The sequence below is a fragment of the Solanum stenotomum genome, chromosome 6 (assembly GCF_019186545.1).
Source record: "Solanum stenotomum isolate F172 chromosome 6, ASM1918654v1, whole genome shotgun sequence".
NCBI lineage: Eukaryota > Viridiplantae > Streptophyta > Magnoliopsida > Solanales > Solanaceae > Solanum > Solanum stenotomum.
Window position 1 is genome coordinate 58,422,899 of NC_064287.1, and position 16,271 is coordinate 58,439,169.

A 16,271-nucleotide genomic window follows, 5' to 3' on the forward strand; every position below is an offset into this window, starting at 1 on the left:
TAGTCTACGAATTTTTTGAAATATGACTGACTGACTTATCCGAAATTTCGTAGGTCCATTTGTGAGAACCTATTGAACAATACTCGTTATTTATACAGAATCGACGTCAGTTTTCTGGAGTTTTTGAGTCATGAAATAAAATTTTAGTATTATCTCTAACTTTTTGTGTGTATTAATCCATTAATTTGTTAAAATATGACTAACCAACTCCCAAATATGGATATTTTGAGAATTATTTTTGTTCTTTTTCTTTTTATTTGTGAGGTTATTTTGGAGATATAATATATCATGGTATTTCAAGTTCATTCAATTTTTTAAAATTCTAAATATATTGTTCTACACCCCACCCCCACACACAAAAAAGGAGGTGGAAAGAAAACTTTGTCCTTGCATCCTCTCCAAGTGATTTTCTTTTTCCTACAATTTCTAACACCACCTCAACCCCTAGGAAAGAGACCCTCCTCCTCCCATCTAAGTAGCCCTCTCATCTAAAAATTTATTGTGCACTGGAGCTCAATATGAAATTTTATTTTTTTACAAGATCCGTGCACGTAAAGAAATACTATAGAAATTACATCGAAATAATATCTTTACGTTGACCCTTTCTTGAACCAGAACTGGGGGAGGATGAAAGGAATAGGCCATTGCCAACCCTTTTCCTCCTCCTAATGTTTTTTTCTTCCCATTTTCTACCTAAAATCAAAGCTTTTATGAACGTGATGGTCATGAATTCATGTACAACCATGCATTTGTATTTTTAAGTTTTTAAAAATTATTATTTTTGGAATCTTGAGAGGAACAACGTGAAGAAATAATTAATTAAAAGAATAAAATAAATTCTTGTAGACCTTTTCTTTCATTTGAGCTCCTTTGGTAAATAGACACAATTCATATATTATTTCTTGAAAGCATTTTATTTTTTTCTCTTTTCCTTGAGGGGATTGTGGATTTTTATTTTTATTTTGATCTTTTGAGAGGATCAAGAACATGAGTTGCCTCCCCTGCTTCAAGAAAAAAGCCGAATCGCCGGAGGACGAGGTGCCGGTCGCTCAATCTAAAGGAATCTCAACCACCCCACCAAATCCTGGTATGATCATATAACATCATATATACTTCAACTTTTCTTATTAGATCTTTGAAATTTTGAAGAAAATGAAATCATGTGGTTGTGTTTCCTATGTAACATGTATATAATTTGATGATTTTTCTATTTAGTTTCCCTGCCCTTTTATGATTGGGAAAAAAAATATACCCTTTTGAGTAAATATGCTCATCACCCATGGTAAAAGTTCCCATCGACACGTATGATCAGGAGGTCAAGGGTTCAAGCCGGGAAAACAACCTCTTGCAGAATTGCAAAGCAAGGTTGTGTACTTACCCAATGTGGTCCGGCCCTTCCCTGGACCGCACGTACAACTGGAGCTTAATACACCGAACTGCTATCCAAAAGAATCTAAATATGCTCACCCTCTTAAGTATTGTAACAATTAGAGAATTCAGTAAACAGGTAGAAACAAGAGGATTTTTTTTTTTCTTTAAGCTGCAATAGGCACTGTGATTGCTATTATGGCAGCTCTTTTGGCTTTACCAACTCATGTCATCATTTCTCTACTTTCCTCTATATGACTCAGACTCTTCAAAAATGTTGCCTCACTCGCGTTAGATCGTCCAAAAATGCATAACTTTTGGAAGGTCCGACACACATGACAACATTTTTGAAGAATCCTAGCAACATAGACTTTCCTAACTAGGCATAACTTATGTTCACTTTCTCCATGCATTTTGGATTAACCAACCAGCTGAACCATTTCACAAAGGCGACAATGTAAACAGCAATGCTAAGACTTACACATTCCGCGAGCTCGCGAGTGCAACAAAAAATTTCAAGCAAGAATGCCTGATAGGTGAAGGTGGATTTGGAAGAGTGTTCAAGGGAACACTTCAAGGTGGAGAGGTAACATTACCTTAAACTCTCTCTTTTCACCTTTGTTGTAACTTTAACCTACTAAATAAGAATCTTTTTTTCGGTGTTTTTGCTATTACGGAAAATATTCTCTGCAACTGTTCTTCACAAAATAAGTCACTTTCTGGTGTTTGGTTGCGAGAAAATGTTCTCAAGAGAACATTTTTCAGCATAAGGGAGAAATGACTTCTCTCACTTTTGTACTGAAGTCATTTCCCTTCACAATTATCTCAAACCTTAACTTTATATCACCGTAAACAGCCTCACGGAGGTAGAGAGGCTGTTTACGGAACACTGGGAAACATTTTCAGAAAATAAGACTTTTATCCCGAAAAAAAAATGATTTCTGGTATCATACTAAACACACCATTTATATAAGTTCATCTATATCAAGGTGAAGAAAGATTTCAGTATTGATGTCTGGTTTGTACTTGGATAGATTGTGGCAGTGAAGCAACTAGACAGAAGTGGAACACAAGGAAACCAAGAGTTCCTTGTTGAGGTCTCAAAGTTGACTCTCCTTAAGCACCAAAATCTGGTCAATCTCATTGGATATTGTGCTGATGGTGATCAGAGGATTTTGGTCTATGAATATATGCCAATGGGTTGCCTAAACGATCATCTGCTTGGTAAGTTTATGTTATGTTGCTCGTACTCTCCAAAAACTACTTTTGGAGGATTTGACACACACCCGTTGATGTTTTTGAAGAGGCCTAACAACTTATGTCCGCCCTACTCTTCCCCCTTTCATGTTGTCATAAACTTTCTTGATTCTGTACTAACTAGTTCTACTACATTTCAGATCTCAAAGAGGATAAAAAGCCACTAGGTTGGCTATCCAGAATGAAGATAGCTTTAGGTGCTGCTAATGGACTCGAGTATCTACACGAAACGGCCAACCCGCCAATAATTTATCGCGATTTGAAAGGCACAAACATTCTATTGGATAAAGATTTTAATCCTAGACTTTCAGATTATGGTCTTGCTAAGCTTGCAGGTGGAGGGAGTAAGACAAACATGTCACCGATGATGATGGGAACTGGTTATTGTGCTCCGGAGTTTGAAAAAAATGGTGAACACACTTTGAAGTCAGATGTATATTGTTTTGGAATTGTTTTGCTTGAACTTATAACAGGGCGTCGAGCAGTGGATACTACAAGGCCAGCAAATGAGCAAAACTTAGTTGCTTGGGTGAGTATTTTCATTCTACCACAAAGAGTTCTATTTTTTCTTTTTAAATCTCAAAGTTCTTGGGAAGGGGGGCCTTGTAAACAAAGGTAATGGTGCCTTTGTGTGACCTATAGGTCAAGGGTTCGAGCCGTGGAATCAGTCACTGATGCTTGCATCTGGGTAGGCTGCTTACATTGCACCTTGTTGTGGTGCGGACCTTCCCTGAACCCTGCGTGAACGCAGGTGACTTATAGGTCATGGGTTCGAGCCATGAAATCAGTCATTGATGCTTGTGTCAGGGTAGGCTGCTTACAGTACACCCCTAGAGGTGCGGCCCTTCCCTGAACCCTATGTGAACAGGGGATGCTCGTGCACCAAGCTACCCTTTAATCTCAAAGTTCTTGAGTTTTTTTCGACTAAAAACTAAAGGAAGTTTTGAGTACAGTTCTAACTGATCAACAAATGTATGTGATTTTAATAGGCACAACCCTATTTCAAGGATCCAAAGAAGTTCCCTGAATTGGCAGATCCGCGTCTCGGGAAGAGTTTCCCTGTCAAAGGTTTAAATCAAGCAGTTGGGGTTACAGCAATGTGTCTTCAAGACGAACCAATGGTTCGTCCTTTGATTGGTGATGTTGTGGCTGCTCTTACTTTTCTTACAATGCCCCAACCAGATGACCCTATTCCCAGTTCACCTCCCGCTCCAACCCCAACGTCAAATATTGAAAAGTCAAGTCCAAATAATGAAGATCAAGAGAGTTCCGAAAACGAGGACCAAGGTTTTTCAGATGATGAGGATCAAGATTATTCTGATGATGAGTATGAAGATAGTGAGAGTGACCAACAAAATGATGAAAAAGTCCATGACAAACAACGCTCTCAAAAAGTTAGTGACAAACGGAAGTCTCAAAAAGTTCGTGACAGTCAAGAGGATGAGAAAGCAAGTTCAGAATATGGATATGGAAGTGCATCGGGATCTTCAGAATATGAGGACAGTGGAGATGATGAACAACAAAATGAAACAGCAAAATCTGCAAAATACTCTTCGCATTCAAGACATAAAAGCAAGGTGAAATCTCGCGCTAAAAGTAACAACTCAGGTTCAAGTAGCTGAACATCCAACAGACAATAACACAAGGAACCATAAAGAGAATGCAATTATTGAATTTAATGTTGCAACAATGTCAATGATGCTTGCAAACACGGAACCGATTCAAGTTTAAGTCACATATAGAGAAGTCAATTGAGCAAAAAAACAAAAATCTAATGGAGCAAGTGCTAGTACAAATTACAGAGGTAAAAGCAACATTGACACAAGTAATGTAATTATTGATTTTGTTAAGGCAACAAGCAGCTTACATTCTAATTATGAAAGTTTTGGCGCATATTCAGGTCAGAATGCAACGAGGAAACAGAACGTTAAAGTAATTCGTTCAACTCATCCCAGAGTACATATTAGTAAAATATGTAACTGTACCTTGTAATTAACTTTTTTTTTCTTCATATTTTTCATTTTGACAAACTTAATTTTTACATGAGCACTGAATTTTTTGAATAAGTCGACTTACTACAAAATATTGCGGCTTGTGCATGGAGATCTCAGGCCAATAAGCCACAAGCTCAAAAGGCATCCTTGTACCAACATCTTTTTGGCTTTAATAAGCTAATAAGTTTACCATAGTACTCCCCTTGTTTCAATTTGTTTACCTGATTTTGAGTGGGCACGGATAACAAGAAAATAAGGAAGACTTTTGAATCTTGTGGTCTTAAACATGGTCAAAAAAGGAAAGATACATTCTTTTCTAGAGGACTACAAAGGAAAGTAAGACAAACAGATTGAAACGGAGGTGCATCAAACAAGCTAATAAGTTTATTATACTAGTAGTTGCAAGATTTGATTTCTTATTTATGCAAGAAGAAATATACAAAACGCATATTAAGATGACCTACAAAGTATATAAAGTGTCACTAATCAACCAAATTGTATCTGATTATGTTTACTTCGAGCTAAAGCGGTTTATTTCGATGTAAACATTAAAGAGTCACTTCTGAGAAGTATTTTTAGGGATTCAAAAATTCATCTGCACAATCTATTGTCTAACATAAAAGGAGGGAGACTGCATGTACTTTTTTATGGCAATTTATCGTCGGTACAAAGAAGGATAGAGAAAAGGGTAATGAAATACACAGAGCACATGTAAATAAAGGTGTGCAACCCTAACCAGAAGGAAATGAATATCTATTTCTGAAAAGCAAGGTAACTTGATCCGAGATATTCTTACTGTGCTTGTAGATGTTTCATTTTTCAAACGGATCATGATATAGCAGAGTTGACGTGAAACATAAGCAGCCATTGTAGAGTTATATCAGCTGAATGAGCTACGTAATTGAAGCTACAAGAGCACCACTGATCCTTCACTTCTTTTGTCATCGCTCTTTCTGTAGCCATCCGAGCTGCACGAAAGAAGTATGTTAACAGAGAGGAGAATATAAACAATGCTCGATGAGCGGATTGAAAAAAATAAATACCTTCCAAGCATACATCCCCAGAAATGCTACAGTATCTGCTGACCAAACGACAGCAAATGACTTCAAGAAGAACGGGATTGCAACATTAAGCAAGGGAACGAGGAGAAAAAGATAATTGAGAGCTTCTTTCTCATCCTTCGAGCAGTCTCGAGCCCGAAGGGAAGGTATAGCTGCAACAACAGAAATTAACATTTGAGTTCCAATTTATAGCTAAATTGAGGGAATAGCAGCAAGGGTACAAATTAACTTTCTACAGCTATAAGGATATTTATTTTTCAACACATATATACAGTCAAAAGTTCAATATATTAATTATGTCTCCTTACATCGTATCAATCAAGGTAGGTTGATCATTAATATGAAATACATTACAACAACTTATACCTCTTTATTAACCAAGAAAAAAACTTATACCTCTTTATGATAGAGTTTACTTTGGCATTCACAACCGAGACTAGAGTTTATACTAACACAAAATGTTGGACACCATTTACTATCTGAAGGAAGTAACATCAGATATCAAATAGCGACCAACTAAAGCTGCAAATGGAACTTCAGATTATAGTCCTCCAATTGAGAGAACAATGGAAGGAAAACGAAATGAATTAACGGGCCGATGAACAATATATATCTACTTCACAAAAGTAGCTTAATATCACTCATAAGCAATATTCTTATGTGTTCTACTATTTCGGGGGTAAGGTTTAGTTGTATAAAGCAACATTACTTACTAAACATCCATATGGACCACATTCCCATTAGTCTCCAGATGTCAGGTTCAGTTGACGGAAATATGAGATTGAAGGACAGAGCTCCACCTATCAACATTGAAGCATAGGCTTGCACTTCAAAAACAGTGTATAAAACAGTTCCAGGTTTCGCAGGGTTTTTCGTAGCAGTGGAAGCCCTTGGTGCAAAGGTTGAAGCAGTCTTTAGGACAGCCTGGAAGAGAGTATTTTGAAGTCAACACACATATAATTAGTCAATTATATTTGCCCATGTATAGAGAAAATTTAAAATGTAAATTAAACAGCTATTTTAAAATGAGTTTAACTGAAAGTAGGGATTCATTTAGCCGACCCCAACTTGTTTGGGACTGAGGTGTGTTTGCTGTTGTTTGTTGTAATTATAGAAAACAACATCAGACACTTGACATTTTTGAAGCTGGTTGGAAGAAAACTACAATCTTTTAAACTTTTTACCAAATGGATCATTTCTAACGTCCTCAATGACAAACGCTCAAGCAAAATCTATGATTCATACTATTGGACCTCTCTTTTATGCTAATTCTAGTTATTAGGAAATGGACCTTGCAACTAACTCAACTCCATAATCTAGTTTTCACACAGCAAACTTACTTCAAGCATACCATAAACTTCGAGTGACCTTTATCTTTCCTCTTCGACAGCACTACCAAGTCACTTGAATCTCTGCCCTTTGCTTTGCCCTGTGTTCTCTATCTCCAGTTACCCCCCACCCCACCCCTCCAATAGCCAATAAGCAGAAAAAGGTTGCAGTTAATTGCCCTTCCTGTTATCATCCAACAAATGACTACCATACATGCCTTTTGCCGGCAAGCTACCCTCGCCTACCTCATCAGTAGACATTTCTATCTGTCCACCCGTCCGCGAGATCAGATAGACTACTCTACTTCAGTTAGACGATAAGAGGGCCATGCTTGAAAGAATTTCATTAGTTCCTTCCACCTTTGAAGTAATGCTTTTGTAATATGAGCATTGTCTTGGTGCTATTAATTAAAGTATGCTCCTTTCTAATAAAAGATCATGCTTGTAAGTTATACAAGTAGAGAAAACACATACACTCCCTCTGTTTCAATCTGCTCGTCTTACTTCCCCTTTTAGTTTACTTCAAAAACAATGTCTCTTTACACACCAAACAACTCGTTTAAAACTACAAGATTAAAGGACATTTTGATACATTCCACATATCTCTAGTTTAAGGCCACAACATTCAAATTCTTTCTTTATTTTCTTAAACTCCGAGTCAAGTCAAAACCAGACAATCAGAGTATAATATAACAGCATATCAATAAATTGGATAAAACTGAGTTAAAAGAATACATAAAAATCTCACCTTTTTGAGTTCCTTATTATCAAGAACAGTACTAGCACCAGTAGAAGTAGAATTTTCCCCACTTCTTTCTTCCTCCTCCTCAGTACTATTAACAATAACCCCATCACTTTTTTCTTGAATTTCCTCTTTTGGGTCTTCAATTACTTGCTTATTCAACTCATTTGAACTTGCAGAAACACAAAATCTGCAACTTTTTCCTCTAATCAATGGAGATTTCAAGAACCCATTTTTCTGGGGTGGAAAAAATTTCAAGATTTGGTAGTTTAAAACTGATGCTGACATTGTTGGAGCTGAATTCATCTTTTTGTACTAAATAGAGTTTTTTTAAGTCTCATCAAGAGCTACAACATTTTGTTTACAAATTGGGTTTTTTTTGTTTTTTGTTTTTGTGAAACATAACAAGATGAACTGTGAAAGAGAAATCTTGAAAATGGGAAGGATAACAGAGAGAGTGTCAATTTAATTTGTGGCTACAAAATGACTCAATAGAGAGGAGAAGTGTCAATCTAGTCTAGCAGTTAATGAAGTGGTTGAAAATTTTTATGTGTCACCTTTAAAATTTAACGAATATAAAAAATATTAGAGAATTCTTTTCATCTATCTTAGTGTTGTTGATGGAAAGTTATAAATATTTCATAGAATTAGTCGAAGTACATAATAACGGACCTGAACACCATAATCTTTACAAAAAATGATAGTTTAATATGGACCAATTAGATCCAAAATTTAGAGCTTTGATAAATATAAATGAGATAATGGTTTAAATACATCTCAATTATCATTGTTGTATGAGTTTTCTATTTGAATTATTAGTGTTTATGTTTTTCGATTGAATTATCATAAACTATTTGTTATAACACACATTAATTAGTATATAATAATACACAACGATATCCTTTTTGAATTCGAAAGTAATTAAGAAAGACACATTTGAGAGCACGAAGGGCTAAGTTATGAACAAACCATGTGCTCCCAAAGACACAAGGGGGAATAGAGTAAAGCTGCAAGTGAGGAAATAGTATGGAATAGGGACCTTGATTCTGAATAAAAGATGAAGGCATTCTATTAATCAAATAACAAGATGCAAGGACTTCTACACTTTTCTTGTCTTTTTATATCTTCTTCATGTCTAATATTTTTCTATTCGTTTTGATTTCTTATCGTGACATAAATTTAAATTAATTGAATTTTAAAATGAATTTCAGATACTAGATCAAAAAGAAAAATAGACCGACTTGCAATGAGATTCGAGGCTCTAATATGGAGTCCACATACCAAGTGAATTTTTTTAAAAAAAATTAATAACAAGTGCTTAATTATAATTAGTTAGTATAAGGTGAAAAAAAATGAAATTCTTCCACTAAATTAAATGTCTCATATTCAATTTTTTTAAATTTTTTTTATTAATATAACATTTTTTTATAAATTTTATATAATATAATTTAAATTAATCAAATGAGCAATTCTGAATTACAAATAGCCAGTAGTTTATCAGTTCTTTCAAATATAAAAAACTAAATAAAACAGGGAGATTGGATTGCAGATAAACTCAACATTTTGTGGTTTACACATGACCAGCCACATGGTTCTCCCAGGAACCCATGTATGTGCATCCAAATAAAAATATACTTAAAAAATATATTTCTATGTATTTTTTTCTTTTTTTATTAGAGTAGATTCCTATACTTAAATAAAATAAAAAGTCATTGAATAGGTTAAAATCCTCATAATTTATCATTATTTTGCAAAATCCATTAAACTACCATGTTAAAATATTTGTGGAGGAATATGATGTGCTACATGAATATCACGCTTTAAATTTAAAAGCTTTTTTGAAAAGTTCTTTCTAAGAACGATACATATGATTTTCTTTTTTTATTATTAAACGAGCTAAAATTCTTTTATTATTGTGTCTCGTGAATTTATTTTAAAGATTTTTTTCATCTCTCAGCATCTTTCTCAAATATTTTGCTACGTATTCTATCACATATTTCATTTAAAAGAAATTATAATTTAGATATGAAACTCAAGATAAAGATTGTAAATAGTTTAGGAAGACTTTAACCAATTTGCTCTCTTTTTCAAAGAACAAAAGAATCACAAGTGGCTACTTTTTTATTCTGAAAAAAGGAGGTCTGTGGCTTTTCTTTTTAGATAAAAGCCAACATAACCTTCTAGCCTTTTCAATTATTACATCAACTATAAGCCATTCAAAAATTTGCTTGAGAAACTATCATTTCTGTATCTGAAAAGAACATAGAGGTGAGCTTTGAAACTTCTTGAACTTGTATGTATATAATTTTTTTGTGTAATATTAGATTGAGATGAGCTTAAATAGAACGATATGGATCGGTGAAGATTCATGTAGCTGACTTCAATTTATTTGAGACTACAATGTTGTTGTTGTTTGTTTATTTATTTTTTTTGGGAGGTTTGTCGAACTCGTGTTGATCCTCTAAAAATGCATTATTTGGAGGATTTGATACATATCTGTTAGTATTTTTAAAGAGTCCGAGCAACATCGTTAATAAACAAAACACATGAGATCTAGCAGTTAGTTGGAGGAGAAATTAGGAAAACTTAACATGTCAAATCTTGATTGGCTTCCTACTTTTTCATGTTAAGTTAGTGTTTAGCCATAAATTTTAGGACTACTTTTTAAAAATTTATTTTTAAAGATATGTTTGACTAGTTGTTAGCATTATGCTCCTGTTTGGCCATAGATTTTGAAGTTGAAACTTGAAGAGTTTTGAAGTTGTGTTTGGACAGATATGAAAAAAAAATTGATGTTTTGTGAGTGGAAGTCTAAAAGCTGAAACTTGAAACATTTAAAGAAAATCTGATCAAATTTAATGGCCAAACAGATATTGATGAAATCTACGGCCAAACACTAGCTTAGTTTTCTGTAGTTATTGGTTTTTACCTTTGAAAACTTACAATATCCCAGAAGCCAAATAAATCATTTGAATGAAGTTGCTGACCATGTTGGGTTCTTATGTCATGGAATTAAGTTCTATGCTTATAAGGGTGGAAAGATCGTTTCTGTTAAACCCTCGACTCGAGTAACAATGTTCATAAATATGAATTATGTAAATGAAACACTAAATTGTGACAAAAAAAGTTGAAGGTTCAGAACTTCTAAAGCTAAAATCCAAGCCACATACAATCCGAGTTGTGATAATAGACTGACACTGCTTATGAAGAATTCTGTGTACGTCATTGCTTGCTGTCACGAGTTAAAATTCACCGATAGTGTAAAACGTGTCACTAACTGTTTCCCATTACTACAGGCACCAAAAAAATGGAACCAGAAGAAAACATCAAACCTCATGCCATAATGATACCAGCACCACTACAAGGCCACATTGTACAATTCATCAATCTTGCAATAAAGCTTGCATCAAAAGGTCTCACCATAACTTTTGTCAATACACATTTAACTCATCAGAGGTTGATGAAAGCTCAATCAATCTCTGAAAACTCATCGGATTACAACATTTTCTCCGAGGCACAGAAGTCTGGCCTTGACATACGATACACAACAATAAGTGATGGTTTCCCACTGAATTTCGATAGAATGGGAAACCATGATCAGTTCATGGAAGGGTTGTTCCATGTTTTCTCAACACATGTGGATGATCTAATTGGAAATCTTGTCAATTCTAATAACCAGAATCCTCCAGTTTCCTGCTTAATTGCGGATACTTTCTTTGTCTGGCCATCAGCAATCGCGAAGAAATATGATCTTGTTAACATATCATTCTTTACAGAAGCAGCTCTGGCATTCACAAGTTACTATCATATGGATCTCTTAAAAATAAATGGTCACTTTGGTTCCCAAGGTAACATTTTAGCTATAGCAAGTTGCATTGTACTGATAATGTATTAAAATTTTGAACTGTTTAACAGATAATCGTGAGGACACGATAGATTACATACCAGGCGTTCAAGCTATTGAACTAGGAGATCTTCCTTCATACATTCAAGATTCCGAGCCATGGGATACAATGCACCGATACATATTCAAGTCACTTGAAGATGCAGGGAAAGCGGACATGATCATTTGCAACACAGTACAAGAGCTAGAGTCCTCAACAATAGCAGCTCTACAAGAGAAGAAGCCATTCTATGCACTAGGACCAATTTTCCCAAATGGCTTCACCAAAAGCACCATTCCAACGAACCTATGGATAGAATCAGACCCCACACGGTGGCTAAATGGTAAAACAAAAGGTTCAGTTATGTACATTTCATTTGGGAGTCTTGCAAACATTAGTAGACAAGATATTGTTGAAATGGCTCATGGACTTCTACTTAGCAGAGTTAGCTTTATTTGGGTGGTTCGTCCCGACATCACATGGTCATTAGAAAGTAATCTTTTGCCACCAAGATTTGAAGACGACGTAAAAGACAGAGGATTAGTGGTGTCATGGTGTAGCCAAATTGATGTAATTTCACATCCAGCTATCGGAGGATTCTTGACACATTGCGGGTGGAATTCAGTTTTGGAGAGTAGTTGGTGCAAAGTTCCAATGTTGTGTTTTCCTATATTCACTGATCAATTTACAAACAGAAAACTGGTGGTCAGTGAGTGGAAGGTTGGTTTTGATCTTAGCAGTGGAAGAATCCTCAAAAAACAGGAAATTGCACAGAAAATAGACTGTTTCATCACTGAAGCCAATAAGTTAAGGATCAATCTAGAGGAAACGAGGAAGAACCTCGAAGATGCATTATCCGAAAACGGATCTTCAGGAAGAAACTACAAACAATTAATCTGTGACATCAAGTCCAAAATTCAGCAGAAAAGCAAGAGTAACAAGACAAGCTTTATTTAGTATGATAACTAGAAGAAATATCTGTATTGGAATAAAATGCATCTCCATAATGAGTTGGAGGAACATTACATATGGTCACACCTTTTTTAAAGGCATATTTTCGCATTTACGAGCCAAATTTTAGAAATTAGTCGACTTTCTTGGTTTTTCGTGTGTATTAGTCCATTCGATCTGGCGCCTTGGGAGCACCCAAAATTTTTTTTTGAAAAAACTTCATTAGGACCTCTGTAATGAGTGGGGGAAGCATTACGTATAGTTACACCATTTTTTAGGCATATATTTCACATTTACGAGCAAACTTTAAGAAATTACACAACTTCCTTATTTTTTTCGTGTGTAATGTCCATGATCTGGCGCCTTAGAAAACCCAAAAAAAATTCTGAAAAAAACTTTATGAGGAACTCCATAATAATTTGGGGAAGCATTGTGTATAGTCCCACCATTTTAAAGCATATTTTCGCATTTACGAGCCAACTTTTAGAAATTAGCCGACTTTCTTGGTTTTTCGTGGGTATTAGTCAATGGATCTGGCGCTTTAGAAAACCCAAAACAAATTCTGAAAAAACATTATGAGGACCTCCGTAATAATTTGAGGAAGTGTTGCGTATAATCAGACCATTTTTAAGACATATTTTCGCATTTCCTAACAAACTTTGAATTTGAAAATGCGTCTGTTTGCCCCTCGAGACCAACTCACACCATTAATAAGGTTGTAACGGATGTTCATGAAAAGTTTCGGCCAAAAACAAGTCGAGATCACGTATCACCAAAAATCCATGAATTATAGCACATGAAAATCAGTAACTTTGGTTTTTCCCGCATTGGGCTCGTTTAAACTTGAAAATGCATATGTTTGCCCCTCGGGTCCAACTCATGCCATTAATAAGGTTGTAATGGACGTCCAAGAAAAATTTCGGTCAAAAACAAGTCAGGATCACATATCACCAAAAATCTATGGACTATAGCACATGAAAATTGGTACATTTGTACATCTGGTCTTTCCCACATTGGGGCTCGTTTGAACTTGAATATGCATTTGTTTTGCCCTGTGAACCAACTCACATCATTTATAAGGCTGTAATGGACGTCCATTTAAAATTTTAGCCAAAAACAAGTAGGGATCACGTATCACCAAAAATCCATGGACAATAGCAGATGAAAATCGGTAAATTTGATTTTTCTCGCTTTAGGCACGTTTGAACTTGAAATACCAAGTATACACTATAAATTGTTCGATCATTGTGTTGTAAGAACAACGAATGTTATGGCTCAAGTATTGTCTTCTAATTAAATTGAACGTTTGGATGGATTTTTGCGATTTTCGTACAAAACTTGTTGAGGTCTTTCATCGATCGTTAAACTTTAAGAAAGTAGATGTTTCAATTTGGTCATAAAAGTCAGGTATTGGCATCTTGATACATCTTTGTTGAACCCGAATGTATAGAGTGCCTCAAACTATGTGCCTCGTCAAGTAACAACAAGCACCTTAAAACAATCAACATCAATAACACAAAGCCAACAACCAAATAATACAGTGATAATATAAAGGACAGGTGAAAAGTTTCATACTCAGGCTTAAACTCGATACCTCTGATTTATGATGAAGAACAAAATTTCATTTGGTAATCCTAATTATTCTTGGTTTGCAAAAAGTATTTATACTTGGCCTTCTTCCAAGCCTAAGCACTAACTGAGTTACTTACAGAATCTCAACTTAATTACCACTCCACCGCAAAAGTTAAAAGTCTTTTAATGCCCTTTGTATAGGATGGGTTACTGGATATGGAATTTCATACTAGGCTGGACCGACATCCAACCATAAGAGTCATACCGATCCAATCTAAGCTCTCTTATTAGGGAATACTCAAGGATTCAAATATTTGTGCTCTTTATTAGTACAAGAGTTTGAATCTCGCGTGTTTACCATTTCACCATCACCAATTATTTAACAATATTAAAGTTTCACAAAAATAAGTTTTGATTGCTCCACCTTTAATTAAAGATCTTGAACTCAAATCGGTAACATTTAATGAAGAAGCCACCGGTAGAAAGTAGCTTCCCCTTAAATGAATCTTACATGAGTGCGGCCCCAAATTTGTTTGGCCGATTTCGAATATCAGATAATTAATTAAACCAAAATGAATTCAATAATTTAATTTGCACTAAATTAAATTCAAATTTTAAATCTTTCATTATTCAATTATTGTTTACCTTTACCATAAAATACTTGTTGAAAATTAGTAGTTGGTAACATCATATATATATATATATTTATGTACATTTAGATACAATATAATTGCTACATACAATAGATTAACTACAATTAATTTCTTCCTTCAATTCACTTCAAAAGAAACTAAACTAAACTATACACAAAAATTGAAAATTAGTTTTCATTATTCTTTTTGCTTCCATTCAAACCCTATAAACCTACAAGGAGAATACCTAATTTTATATTCAGAAATAGTCTCTAGTTTAGGTGACCAAATTTGCCCTTTTGTACCAACTAATTGTTCATATTGTTTCTTTAATTCTGGTGTATTACATAAAAACTTACCATCACTAGGACTTGTAATAATATTTTCTTGATCTTCATTTCCTCTTGTAAGTAGCTTTATTATGAACTCTTGTGACACTTTTATCAAAACCCTACCATTTTCCGCCTTTATGTATTGAAAAATGGGGTTCTTGAAGTTGACTGGAGTCCGTCTAGGGTTTGAGCCCAGGGTAGCTAGAGTTGAAGCTGAGAGCATGTTGCACGATGGAAAATAATCTAGAGGGAGAATGAAGTACGTATCGCCATTTTTGAGCTTATCATCTATGTTTAAGGAAGGAATAGGGTTTCCGATGTAGAATGAGTCTGCATGACAAACCATGCAGTCTGGGAACTCGAACATTATCTCTCCGGCTAGCCTTTTTCCGGTGACCACCCTCTTCGATCCATCGTGAAATATTAGGTTAACCATTGATGATCTTGAAGGACATATGAAGTAGCAACAAGATGAAAATATTGTCTTTCCCATTTTTTATTTTTATTTTATTTTTATTTTTGGATGTTGAATGAAAGGAAGAAAATGAGACAAAGAGTTGTTGGAATAATGATTTTATGTTTTTTGAAATTAGGGCTTTTTAGTTTGTTTATATATAGGGAGAGAGGAGGAGTTGACTTTGAGAATAGGTCAATACTGGTGGCTTTGAATATCTCTTTGTCACATGTATATCAAGTAATGTATATATAATTTTTGTACATAAATTAAATCATTTTTTGGTTTTTCGTCCGGTGATTTGTATCCGCGTTAGAATTCGATCTTAAATTTGGATGTGTGTTGGGAAGTTCTACATTGTTTGGGGAGTTGTAAAAACGCTCTCCAACAAAGATGATTCTATATTCAATTAGAGTTCGAACTTGAGACGTGTAGTTGAGGGTGAATTTAATTATTGGAGTGATACCATATGATATATTAATAATTTAATTTGCCCTTTAGGGTGGGGTAGAGGCAATATAATGGGATTAATGTGATAGAAAATCAAATAGTTCGAAAGTCAATAGTCTTATTATCATGATGTTTATATATAGTGTTATAGTATATACTCAAATTTAATATCCTCTATCCAATTAATTATATTTGTTTCATGTACTTATTATATTCATAGTCAATAGTCGAAATTTATATACTTAC

General features: G+C 34.7%; 4 protein-coding genes across 4 annotated transcripts; 2 read left to right on the forward strand and 2 right to left on the reverse strand.

Annotated features, from left to right (window-relative positions):
- Positions 1–362: 362 nt before the first annotated feature.
- Positions 363–4,666, forward strand: LOC125868007 (probable serine/threonine-protein kinase PBL25). Its single transcript, XM_049548602.1, has 5 exons — positions 363–1,087; positions 1,800–1,954; positions 2,403–2,592; positions 2,766–3,154; positions 3,615–4,666. Exons 1-5 carry the CDS (start codon positions 988–990, stop codon positions 4,245–4,247), a joined length of 1,467 nt encoding a protein of 488 aa, XP_049404559.1. The 5' UTR covers positions 363–987; the 3' UTR covers positions 4,248–4,666.
- A 349-nt stretch (positions 4,667–5,015) lies between these two features.
- On the reverse strand, positions 5,016–8,201 carry LOC125868130 (protein RESISTANCE TO PHYTOPHTHORA 1, chloroplastic). The gene is made up of 4 exons (XM_049548733.1): positions 7,757–8,201; positions 6,394–6,604; positions 5,663–5,832; positions 5,016–5,587 (listed from the first exon to the last, which is right to left on the reverse strand). The coding sequence occupies exons 1-4, from the start codon at positions 8,054–8,056 to the stop codon at positions 5,561–5,563; spliced, it is 708 nt and encodes a 235-aa protein (XP_049404690.1). The 5' UTR covers positions 8,057–8,201; the 3' UTR covers positions 5,016–5,560.
- Positions 8,202–9,945: 1,744 nt separating this feature from the next.
- Positions 9,946–12,687, forward strand: LOC125868122 (UDP-glycosyltransferase 86A1-like). The gene is made up of 3 exons (XM_049548723.1): positions 9,946–10,018; positions 11,047–11,598; positions 11,666–12,687. Exons 2-3 carry the CDS (start codon positions 11,058–11,060, stop codon positions 12,589–12,591), a joined length of 1,467 nt encoding a protein of 488 aa, XP_049404680.1. The 5' UTR covers positions 9,946–10,018; positions 11,047–11,057; the 3' UTR covers positions 12,592–12,687.
- Positions 12,688–14,868: 2,181 nt separating this feature from the next.
- LOC125868131 (uncharacterized) lies at positions 14,869–15,630 on the reverse strand. Its single transcript, XM_049548734.1, has one exon. It carries the CDS (start codon positions 15,612–15,614, stop codon positions 14,988–14,990), a length of 627 nt encoding a protein of 208 aa, XP_049404691.1. The 5' UTR covers positions 15,615–15,630; the 3' UTR covers positions 14,869–14,987.
- Between the last annotated feature and the right edge of the window lie 641 nt (positions 15,631–16,271).